The sequence below is a fragment of the Portunus trituberculatus genome, chromosome 16, assembly GCF_017591435.1.
Source record: "Portunus trituberculatus isolate SZX2019 chromosome 16, ASM1759143v1, whole genome shotgun sequence".
Classification (NCBI taxonomy): Eukaryota; Metazoa; Arthropoda; class Malacostraca; order Decapoda; family Portunidae; genus Portunus; species Portunus trituberculatus.
This window is the reverse complement of record NC_059270.1, coordinates 8,776,216-8,788,715: the sequence shown is the minus strand read 5'-3', so window position 1 is coordinate 8,788,715 and position 12,500 is coordinate 8,776,216. Positions and strand designations below refer to the sequence as shown.

Genomic DNA, 12,500 nt, shown 5'->3' with positions numbered 1-12,500 from the left:
ATATATATATATATATATATATATATATATATATATATATATATATATATATATATATATATATATATATATATACAATTATAAATGACTCTCTGCTTACCTTTGATTTTTTAGTAAGAGAGAGAGAGAGAGAGAGAGAGAGAGAGAGAGAGAGAGAGAGAGAGAGAGAGAGAGAGAGAGAGAGAGAGAGAGAGAACAGAACAGTAGAACAGTAGTGAAAACGTGGCAACACTGTACAGAGACGCTCGCCCCCCCCATGGCCGTAAATTAAGGCTGGTCAGACTATAGTACTGTAGGATTGTGACATTCCATTTTTTCCTTTCCTTCTATTATTGTTTACATTTTGAAATTTAGAATTTTTCAATACAAGATTTAGTTTTAATGTTAATAATGGCTGGCTTTCCTGAAACTGGAATGTTTCAGGCAATGCAGAAAGTTTTCCATAGAAAAGAAAATTTTCCAGATAGCACTAAAATACTATGAAATTATATTGACAAAGATACAGAGTTACATAGAATCAACGAGTAACCAAATGTCTCATTACAGTTACTCAACCTTGACGCAATGTTCCCGGAACCCACCGCAAGGTGGCACTACACGACGAAAGCTTTGATGGAACACAACAGAATTGTTTAGTACAGATTTGCCTGGTAATGATGCGGGACGTCTAATTATCTATGATGCAGTCACTCTGTCGAGGTTGTACTGCATGGAATACCTTGGAATGGCCTCAAAATTGAAGGAAACCATGAAAAATATACGGACCAGCATTGTTTTCGGCAAAAAAGTGGCATTTAATCGAAAAGGCATAAGAGCCGTGACGTCACAAGTGATCTTGATCTTGATCTTGATGTTACAGGCCAAACATGTGAATATTTGAGTTATTTTTGACGTACTTGTACATCATGAATAATGTTTAATGATGAATGGGCGAAGTATTAGTGACATGGGCATCTAAAATAGTGAAAGAAATGTTATATAATGTATATGCGAATACTGCGATGATAAATGTGGATATGGCACGTAGCCCCGTGTTTATCGCCGTTTGTGCTAACGGTTTGAGTCTGGTGTGACGTAGCGAGGTATCAGAGACTTTTCAGAGTACGATACAACAAGAGGTGGTGAGTTGCTGGGGACGAGGGAGTGTATGAGTGTCAGGAAGGAGACCTGTTTGGCGGGTGGCGCGGAAACGGATCACCTAATAGTATCGCAGCCACACCTGCGCCGCTCATGCATCTAGAGCAAGGCTGGAAACCGGATCGGGGAAACTCCACTACACTACACCGGGGAGAGTGAAAAAAAAAAAGTTGGCGTTAATTTTGTTATGTGGCGCTTTTGAGTTTTGTTTTATTATTATTATTATTATTATTATTATTATTATTATTATTATTATTATTATTATTATTATTATTATTATTATTATTATTATTATTATTATTATTATTATTATTATTATTATTATTATTATGCAAAGGAATGCAAAGCATTCCAATCTTTTCCATTCCCTGGACAATACATGTACTCGTACATGCATCAGGTCTGGAATACTCTTTCAAAACTTGCTGTTGTGTATGGCAACTAAACATTTGTCCGCCAACAAACAATACCTTCCAAAAAGTACAGCCTAATTTCAAACTGCAAAAATTTCCCCTAGCAGTTATTCAGTACTGTCATTATTGAGGAAAAGCAGTTAGCCATCCCTTATATTACTCAAGTATCAGGTTCATAACTCACTATGCGTCAGGACCCCTACACATGTACATGTACGTCCCTTTATCTAGACGCAAAGCATGGCATCAATCCCTAGTTCCGAAAAACTCTGGATAACAGGAATGGTGATGATAAAGCAACTGTGTTTTCAGAAGCCGCTGCGATGGTTGTTATAGTGACCCGGAGATGATACTAATGTTGTTGATGGTAAAAGAAATAAAGATAGGGGCGCAGGTGAAAATCTTGATTTTATAACCCATATTGAATAAAGTGTGAGGTCAATGTATCTTATCATATGCTATCGACCATATCGCGCTGTAAGATGTTGGGTTCGTCAAAAAATTTCGATCCCAGTGTTTCTATAGTGAAATAAAAAATAAATGGAAAATGTTGCATTTACACAAGGAATACAGGAAAATAATTCTTTATATGCAATTACTATGAAGAATATGACAGTGGTATTTACTTATTGCTAAGACTTTATAGCATGAATAAATAAAAAAAAACAGTATATATATATATATATATATATATATATATATATATATATATATATATATATATATATATATATATATATATATATATATATATATATATATATATATATATATATATATATATATATATATATATATATATATATATATATATATATATATATATATATATATATATATATATATATATATATATGTAATAAAACGCGCGCGCGCGTGTGTGTGTCTGTGTGTGTAATTCACCACCATTCACCACGGTCGTCTGCTGGTCACCCAGCCAGTCTTCCCCATTACGGAGTGAGCTCAGAGCTCATAGACCGATCTTTGGGTAGGACTGAGACCACAACACACACTCCACACACTGGGAAAGCGAGGCCACAACCCCTCGAGTTACATCCCGTACCTATTTACTGCTAGGTGAACAGGGGCTACACATTAAGAGGCTTGCCCAGTTGCCTCGCCGCCCCGGGAGTCGAACCCGGCTCTCTCGATTGTGAGTCGAGCGTGCTAACCACTACACTATGCGGTATGTGTGTGTGTGTGTGTGTGTGTGTGTGTGTGTGTGTGTGTGTGTGTGTGTGTGTGTGTGTGTGTGTGTTTATTTTTGACAGCTGGAAAAGACAGAAAAGACAGTAGCAATAATAATATTCCGGGGAAAATTAATTTTTACTTTTTCTTACTTTACAAAACCAATGCAATCAGTGTAAGAATCATCATATATGCATGGAAATACATGAAGATAGAACTTCAGACGTGCTCTGTAAACATTCCAATTAATGCAAGACGTTTCCAAGTATGTAGTAAGTGCCTCACTATACTTTAAAAGGAAATGAAAAACAAGTTTCAACACTAGACAAAAATGAGGCACTTGGGAAGCCCTCTGTGGTAAGTGTTGTGTGTGTGTGTGTGTGTGTGTGTGTGTGTGTGTGTGTGTGTGTGTGTGTGTGTGTGTGTGTGTGTGTGTGTGTGTGTGTGTGTGTGTGTGTGTGTGTGTGTGTGTGTGTGTGTGTGTGTGTGTGTGTCCATTGATACATAGACCTCGTATCTAATCTACGGTCACTCCAGGGGTTCTCCCAATAACCAGTATCGTCTAGATTATTTTGTGGTAGGAGGATATACGTGCCAATTGTCATCTTTTTAAGTTAATGCACAATCAACCTCCTTATATCATTTACATCTACAGCGAAGCCACCATGTCTGTCATCTTGCTGTTGTGTGGATAGGATAGGCAAATAGTCAAAAGTTGTATGGTCATTTTACCTTAGTTTAAATAATGTATTTTTACTACTTTTATATTCAATCTATATAAAAAGATAGATAGATAGATAGATAGATAGATAGAGAGAGAGAGAGAGAGAGAGAGAGAGAGAGAGAGAGAGAGAGAGAGAGAAACTCTGGTCTAGAATAACATTTGGTCATTCAAACGCTTTCATCGTGACCTTGTTAGTAATGTAGGGCGTGAATTTTCTAATCCAGGAGCGAGTTTAGTGAACCCCATTATGTACCGAAACACCAAACACCCTATGTAAACATTAGTCATGCTGATAAAGACTCTGAATTCCCAATAGAAATCCAATGGTATGATGAGTTGGGAAGTACAGATATGGTGGTGATATGGCTTGAGCAAGGGAATAGTGTCTTCAGTATTGTGAGTTCGGGGCAGATGCTGTGGCAATAACTGCTTTGTTTTATGAAAATTTATCATAAGACTGACAAATATGTGTTAGATAAAAACATATTCATTTCATGGTTAATTACTCTCAAAAACATTAACAACAAAAGACATTATATATAATGCAAACTTTTTAAAAGAGGAACCTTATACTATAATCATAAACCTATTGTGATCAATGATTGAAATTTAGCAAACAAGTTTATCGCTTTAAGTTTCTAGTTATTGGTCATAAACTCTTTTGGAACCTTTATGTATTTCTTTTTTTCAAGAAACAGACTGTATGTGCGTGTGCTTGTGTGTGTGTGTGTGTGTGGGTGGGTGGGTGTGTGTGTGCGTGTGTATGTGTGTATGATTGTGTGTGTATGTGTGTATGATTGTATGTGTATGTGTGTATGATTGTGTATGTGTATGTGTGTGTGTGTGTGTGTGTGTGTGTGTGTGTGTATGTGTGTGTGTGTGTGTGTGTGTGTGTGTATGTGTGTATGATTGTATGTGTGTGTGTGTGTGTGTGTATGTGTGTGTGTGTGTGTGTGTGTATGATTGTATGTGTATGTGTGTGTGTGTGTGTTATTCACTGTTTAATCTGCTGCAGTCTCTGACGAGACAGCCAGACGTTACCCTACGGAACGAGCTCAGAGGTCATTATTTCCGATCTTGGGATAGGTCTGAGACCAGGCACACACCACACACCGGGACAACAAGGTCACAACTCCTCGATTTACATCCCGTACCTACTCACTGCTAAGTGAACAGGGGCTACACGTGAAAGGAGACACACCCAAATATCTCCACCCGGCCGGGGAATCGAACCCCAGTCATCTGGCTTGTGAAGCCAGCGCTCTAACCACTGAGCTACCGGGCCGTGTGTGTGTGTGTGTGTGTGAGAGAGAGAGAGAGAGAGAGAGAGAGAGAGAGAGAGAGAGAGAGAGAGAGAGAGAAACTGTATACTTTCGCGATGATTCTGAACAGTAAACACATCTGCGTCAGAATCTATCCAGTAGAAAATCCTTAATAAGACAGGAAATCAGTACGCTTGACTTTCATTGACCACTAGAAAATTTTTTACATGATATGAAAAATTGGTATTAGAAATCTCATAAGTGTAAAATATCTCAGGAAATAAGGAGGTGCATGAATTAAACATGTAAGCAGAAGGCCATTATATTATAAGGCTGCACATGATAAGCAAAAAAACATTACTAACTCTCACTGCAATACTGTATGTAATTTTTGTTTTTCGACATAGTCGCGAAAAGAATATGTTTACATAACTAGAATGTCTTTCAAATACCAAGACCTACTAACTCATACTAAAAGTGACGGGTCGTGTCAGAGTGTCAGGCGCTGTACATTCTCACCATGCTAACGATCTGTCCATTCAGTTCGTGTCTGTCGGCCATTGAATCGTTGTTCTCCTTACCACACAAAAAAACACCGTTTATTGCGTTTTTAGAGGAACATTACAAAAAAAAAATTATGGAAATTAAGATGAATAGAAAAAAAAAAGAACAGTTCTAAATAGCTAATATTATTGCTGCGTGAAATGAATCCACCGGTATGCTACATCAAATTAATTGACACTGCAAAGAGAAAACCTGAAAGTAGTTTTAATATAAATACGAAACAAATATCATGTTCATTTTACATACATTAGAATGTGTAAGTTATTGAAAATTTTCTCGAAAGTGTTTATCAAAGACACACATATACAAAAGGAAAGAGAATATCTATGGAAAAAAAAAAAAAAGCAGATAGAGAGATCACCACATAAATGAACAAATGACGGGTGTGGAGGTCGTGCAGGCATATATATTGCGTTATGAGAGGCGCTGTCCACGTTGCCTCAGCACAGCACAGAATCAGAGAAGCATTACTACTATACTACTACTACTACTACTACTACTACTACTACTACTACTACTACTACTACTACTACTACTACTACTACTACTACTACTACTACTACTACTACTACTACTACTACTACTACTACTACTACTACTACTACTACTACTACTACTACTACTACTACCATTAGCAATACTACTACTGTTGCTGCTGCTGCTACTACTACTTCTACTACTACAACTGCTACTACTACTACTAGTACTGCTACTACTACTACTACTACTACTACTACTATACTACTGCTATTACTACCACTACTACTACTACTATTACTACTACTACTACTGTTACTACTACTACTACTACGTACTATTTGTGCTTAACATACAGACACACACATAGCACGCGTAAGCACTAAAGCGTGTGTGTGTGTGTGTGTGTGTGTGTGTGTGTGTGTGTGCGATTGAGACATTTAGTGAAAACATAAAAAAACAATTTCACAATGTTTTTGATTATTGATAAATAAACACATGCCACGAATACAAGCTTTCAAAAAATCAATTTCATAGTAATGGTAAATATAAAATAACACATATTGCATCAAAATTATAAGTAACAACAAGAAAAAAAAAACATGGATAAAAGTGCCAATAGGTTGCGAAATGAAATGGTCTCGGTAAAAAGCGTCACTCAAACATCTTAAGATCTGAAATATTGGATTCCGTAATGAAACCTTCGCCAAGGTTCGAATTCTACTAGCATAATTTTCCCATCAAATAAAAACTAGAGAAGTTAACTTAAAAATTATCATTCACAATGAGAAGGCAGTCAGTTCAATATGAGAAGGAGAAAAGTAGCAGTGGGCTAAATTGTTAAGACAGTGGTTCTCAAACTTTCCCTGAGCGAACCACTTGGAGGTTCCATACAGATCCGCGTACCATCTGGTTCCTGAAAAACTCATTCCTGCAAATATCGATTTATTCACAAATAAAACTCACAAATGAACTGACAAAAAGGAATACAACACAATTTAATGCGTGGGATTCATCTGTTTTTCCTCCACCAGCTGATCGATGCCAGATTATCTTGTGTAATGTAATAATATTTTTTTCTGAGAAATGAATTAATTCAATTTAATTGAAAATCGCATATGATCCCGAAAGTGCTCATATTCCACCTGGAAGGCCTTTGCGTACCTCTAATGGAATATATATATATATATATATATATATATATATATATATATATATATATATATATATATATATATATATATATATATATATATATATATATATATATATATATATATATATATATATATATATATATATATATATATATATATATATATATATATATATATATATATATATATATATATATATATATACACACACACACACACACACACACACACACACACACACACACACACACACATGCAGTATGCACGAAGTTCATATAATGAAACGCTCACTCAAACTGTTGTTATTAAAACCGATATTGAAAAGAAAATTACAACAGAATGGTACTATGTCATCACTGCACTGCACTTGGATATGACAAATTATCTCCTGTTTCAAGTTTTGCTATATACATCTCTTGAGTGCCTGCATAGAAAGACATGATGTGTGAGTAGTTAAGCTATTTTACTTTCTTGTAATTGTGTTGCGAATAATCAAGTAAAAGCTTCTGCACAATCACACATCCTGATCTTGGTGTTCATTGAGAGAGAGATACGAAAGCATCTTCTTTCTCTTTAGCTGGAAGCAAAACATAAGATGGATGAGTTAATTTTACGTATTCCTGTAAAACATGTTTATGAGATTTTCATGTAAATGACCTAAAGTGTGTGTGTGTGTGTGTGTGTGTGTGTGTGTGTGTGTGTGTGTGTGTGTGTGTGTGTGTGTGTGTGTGTGTGTGTGTGTGTGTGTGAGAGAGAGAGAGAGAGAGAGAGAGAGAGAGAGAGAGAGAGAGAGAGAGAGAGAGAGAGAGAGAGAGAATGGGAGGAGAAACTACAGCGCTGATCTAATTTCCCCGAATTATTATTCTCAATATCGTGTCATATTACAACACAAGAGGGTTACGTTTATGGATACTCAGGAAAACTTTATCATGCAGTCATGTAACACACACACACACACACACACACACACACACACACACACACACACATAAAGACTCACATAATTAGCATATGTCCTGACCACCCAGAGGACGAGAATTGAGATGGTCAGGATGAAGGTGAGGATAACGATGGCCAATCCCACGGGCTGGTTGTTCTTGATGCCATACACGAACACCCAGATGATCTTCATTATAATGAGTACCCGGAGGCCCAGGGTCCACCACCACCACGCCATTATCTGCTTCACATTTTCCTGTATGGGATCAGAAAAAAATAATAGAAAAGATAAGGAAGAAGCTTATGACATTTTAAATATTTTCAGCACATTACTGTGTTCGTCATTCCATGAGAAAAAAATGTTAATGGTGTATGGACACGTCGCCAAACGTTGAATAATTAATACAAAGCCCTTTTAGGACAACCTAAAAGTAGACAAATGTTAGCATCAAGAACGTCGATATGGATTAAAAAAAAGGAAATAATTGCTAACAATGTATAGCTAACGTAATTAGAATGACGATAGGTATCTAGACGTAGAAAGGAAAAGATACAAACACTACATATATATATATATATATATATATATATATATATATATATATATATATATATATATATATATATATATATATATATATATATATATATATATATATATATATATATATATATATATATATATATATATATATATATATATATATATATATATATATATATATATATATATATATATATATATATATATATATATATATATATATATATATATATATCCAATAATAAACTGACAGGAGAAGGGCTAGAACATCAGTGGTAGTTATGAAAAAAGGTATATGCCATTGTAATTGAAGGGAAAGTTTCACGAACAAGCTGATTAACAAGATGAACGATATCTTTAATCAAAATCCAAGATGGTTAAGAACATGCAAGATTCGTGACAATGCGGCAAATATGGTCAAGGTATGAATGTGTATTGATCATGTTATCTTACAACAACGAACTCAGAAGCTGGTTTCCGTCACCCAACTTTTCATAACAAAGGAAAAGACAGAAATTTGTTAAACCACATTAGAGACTGAGTGCATTCAGAACAAATACCACAATTCATTGCAAATTTACTATTCGTATTGCTTTTTATTTATTGGTTATCGATTTTTGGTTGTGTGCTTTCGAGGGTTCTCTTCATTGTGGCCGAGTGTGCAAGTGGAGCTGAAGCTTTGTATTCTCCCTTTATGCTGCAGCCTCAATTCCTTTGCATTGTGCTGTTTTCCTTTCTTAACTATAAAAAAATGAAATATACCAGTCCACTACCAAAAATGAAATATTTACCGTAGACATCATTGGAAAGGAAAAAAAAAAAAAAATTGACACAACAGAAAATAACCTCAAATTATTTGTTGCCACCGAAGTTGCTATGTCTAGTTCTTTTCATTATAAAAACTGTTGCATTAGTTCAAGAAGTCTTGCTATCAAATTTATACACTTCATTTTATCGAATAAGGACTGTCATCGTCTCCATAATTTGCGCAATATTTATGAAAACAGAAACACATGGATGAAGTAACGAAGTGGAACGTATGAGTCATCTGTATGGAGTCCGTTGTGGCAGTTCTAGGTAATCTTGTGGCTTTCCTTTCTTAGTCTTGGTAGTCCTCTTTCTGAAATTTTGGTGAAATCTTTACTGTTGTCTGAAACATACTAAAAGCATTTGATAGAGTCTGATGCAAAACTTTTATATATAAACTACCCTCTTACGGTTTCTATTGCTACTGTTCACTCTTGTTCTCTTAAATATATAAAGCGTTTCTCAGAGTTGTGTCTTGCCACTCTCTTTCTGTTATTTATCAATTAATCACCACAGCCAAATTTTGTGTCCTATACGCTCCTACGCTAATGATACTACTGCACTTTTCCACGTATTCTCTTAGACGTCAATTTTTTTTTGGGGAATTAAACAGCTCACGCAGGGAAACCACAAAACACCTGACGCAAGATATCTCTAAAGTTTCAAAGTATGTCAGAGCAGTATTGTTCAGTGCCCCAAAAGCTCAATTCCTCTATCTTTCAATATGAGATTGCCTTCCACATAAATATCCCTATTTTCAATGACACTCCGGTGTTCCATTCTACATTGACCATGCTCAGTCTGTCTTTTACTAATAATCTTATCGTGAAGGCACATATTTCATCTCCTATTAAAACTGTAATTTTCACTCATAGCATTCTTCTAGACTGAATGAAATCTAAAGCTATTCGTCTTATCAACTCTTTCCTTTTACTGACTGTCTTCAGCCTCTTTCTATTTTCACGATGACTTCTCTTCTGATCTTGTTAACTGCATGCTTCTCTCCTCCCACATCCTCCCTGTACAAGCTTTTTTCTCAACTCTATTCTTTCCACTTTCCCAACACAAGAGTTACCCATCATTTTAATTCTTTGAGCCATTTAAACTTTGGAATTCCTTGCCTGCTTCCTATCCTTTGAATTGTTTCAATAGGAGAGTTTCAGGACACTTACAGTATTCTTAAAAAATCGATCTTTTTTTCGGATTTTTTCGGGGACTGAAAGATGTGGACTTTTATGAAAATGCTGGATGGCTATCTATTTTTTAAGCCAGATCATAGCAGCATCTGTGGAGCACAAGCAGCATGCGAACAGTGTTAAAATTTGATGAAAATGTAAAGATGATGAGATAAATAACATATCCTTGTAAATTTATACATTGATAACACTGTTCGCATGCTGCTTGTGCTCCACAGATGCTGCTATGATCTGGATTAATCTTTTCAGTTAATTTTATAGTCCTACCTTGAAATGTGTATGATTGTTTTTAATATCATGGATAACTCAACAAAATCTTTAATTGAAATGCAAGAAGAATAAAAGCGGCATGCATGACTGGAGAAAAATCAGACGTCACCTTGATGACTCCGTGAATGAGCATCAGTGAGAACAGCAGGTCGATGGTGCTTGCGACCACAGCCACTGTCACCAGCACAACATCCTCGGGCTGCCCCTTCTCACCCGCAACGTCATAATCGTCTGCGACAGGAAGGATGGATGCATTCATATGTCAAGAGTTGCTTTTCCCTCTATCTTTACACATAATTTTCCAATCAACAATGCAAAGACATATTAATTTAGTTAATGAATTATATAGTCAGTTGGTTATCAGCAGTGCTATTTACGATACAGTAATAGGTAATATGGTAGAGCTTTACAGATGATCAGTTTTCACTTCCCTGAGTCACAGCTTCACTCACATGAGGTCTTAATTGTTCGCCAGGTGGTGAAGGCAAAACCAAAGATGTCGTATACCTGAGAGAGAAAAATGGTGTTATTATGTAAGGAGTATTTGGCATACATCGTAGTGTTGTTTTAGTTGGAAATTCATAATACATTGAGTGTTGAACCATTAACCTTGTTTGAATTCTAAAAAAAGAAATGAAAAAAAAGTCGTATAATTATCCATTACGTAATTTTATAGTAACAATAAAGGATACAACTACGTCACATTTCATAAACATTTTTATAGAATTTTATAACGTCAAATAATACTGTACAAGATAGATATTAAACCATACAAAAAAAAAAAGAATATTTTAACAGTCAAGCTTTATTTGTATACATGGCAAAAAAGCATGTCATTTATAATTAATATATTTTCATTAATTTCAACCCTTCACCAACACTTGCTAAAAGGAAAAGAAAAGAGAAATTTAAATTAAAAAGACCTATGAATTAAAACCAGAAAACAAAAAAAAAAATACAGAATGGAAGTAAGTATGTGAAGATAGAATCAAGATAATAATAATAATAATAATAATAATAATAATAATAATAATAATAATAATGATAATATTATTAAAAATAATAATAATGATAATGATAATAATAATAATAATATTTATAATGCTAATAATGATAAAAACAAAGATAAAAGTAATAGTAATAATAATAATAATAATGATAATAATAATAATAATAATAATAATAATAATAATAATAATAATAATAATAATAATAATGATAATAATAATAATAATAATAATAATAATAATAATAATAATAATAATAATAATAATAATAATAATGATAACAATAATAATAATAATAATATGAATAAGAATAATAATATTAGAAATAATAATAATAAAAATAATAAATAATAATAATAATAATAATAATAATAATAATAATAATAATAATAATAATAATAATAATAATAATAATAATAATAATAATAATAATAATAATAATAATAATAATAATAATAATAATAATAATAATAATAATAATAATAATAATAATAATAATAATAATAATAATAATAATAATAATAATAATAATAATAATAATAATAATAATAATAATAATAATAATAATAATAATAATAATAATAATATTGATAATGATAATAATAATAATAATAATAATAATAATAATAATAATAATAATGATAATAATAATAATAATAATAGCAATAATAATAATAGCAATAATAATAATTATAATAATAATAATAATAATAATAATAATAATAATAATAATAATAATAATAATAATAATGATAATAATAATAATAATAACAATAGCATTAATAATAATAATAATAATAATAATAATAATAATA

General features: G+C 33.2%; 1 protein-coding gene across 2 annotated transcripts in view; it reads right to left on the bottom strand.

Annotated features, from left to right (window-relative positions):
* Window positions 1-7,402: 7,402 nt before the first annotated feature.
* Window positions 7,403-12,500, bottom strand: part of LOC123504569 — a 7,899-nt gene continuing 2,801 nt past the window's right edge. For both annotated transcript variants that reach the window (XM_045255173.1, XM_045255174.1), the window contains 4 exons: window positions 11,131-11,185; window positions 10,788-10,909; window positions 7,923-8,117; window positions 7,403-7,499 (listed from right to left, as the gene is read on the bottom strand). In XM_045255173.1, coding sequence (XP_045111108.1) covers window positions 7,437-7,499; window positions 7,923-8,117; window positions 10,788-10,909; window positions 11,131-11,185 — 435 coding nt within the window. In that variant the 3' untranslated portion in view covers window positions 7,403-7,436. The remainder of the gene's footprint in view (window positions 7,500-7,922; window positions 8,118-10,787; window positions 10,910-11,130; window positions 11,186-12,500) is intronic.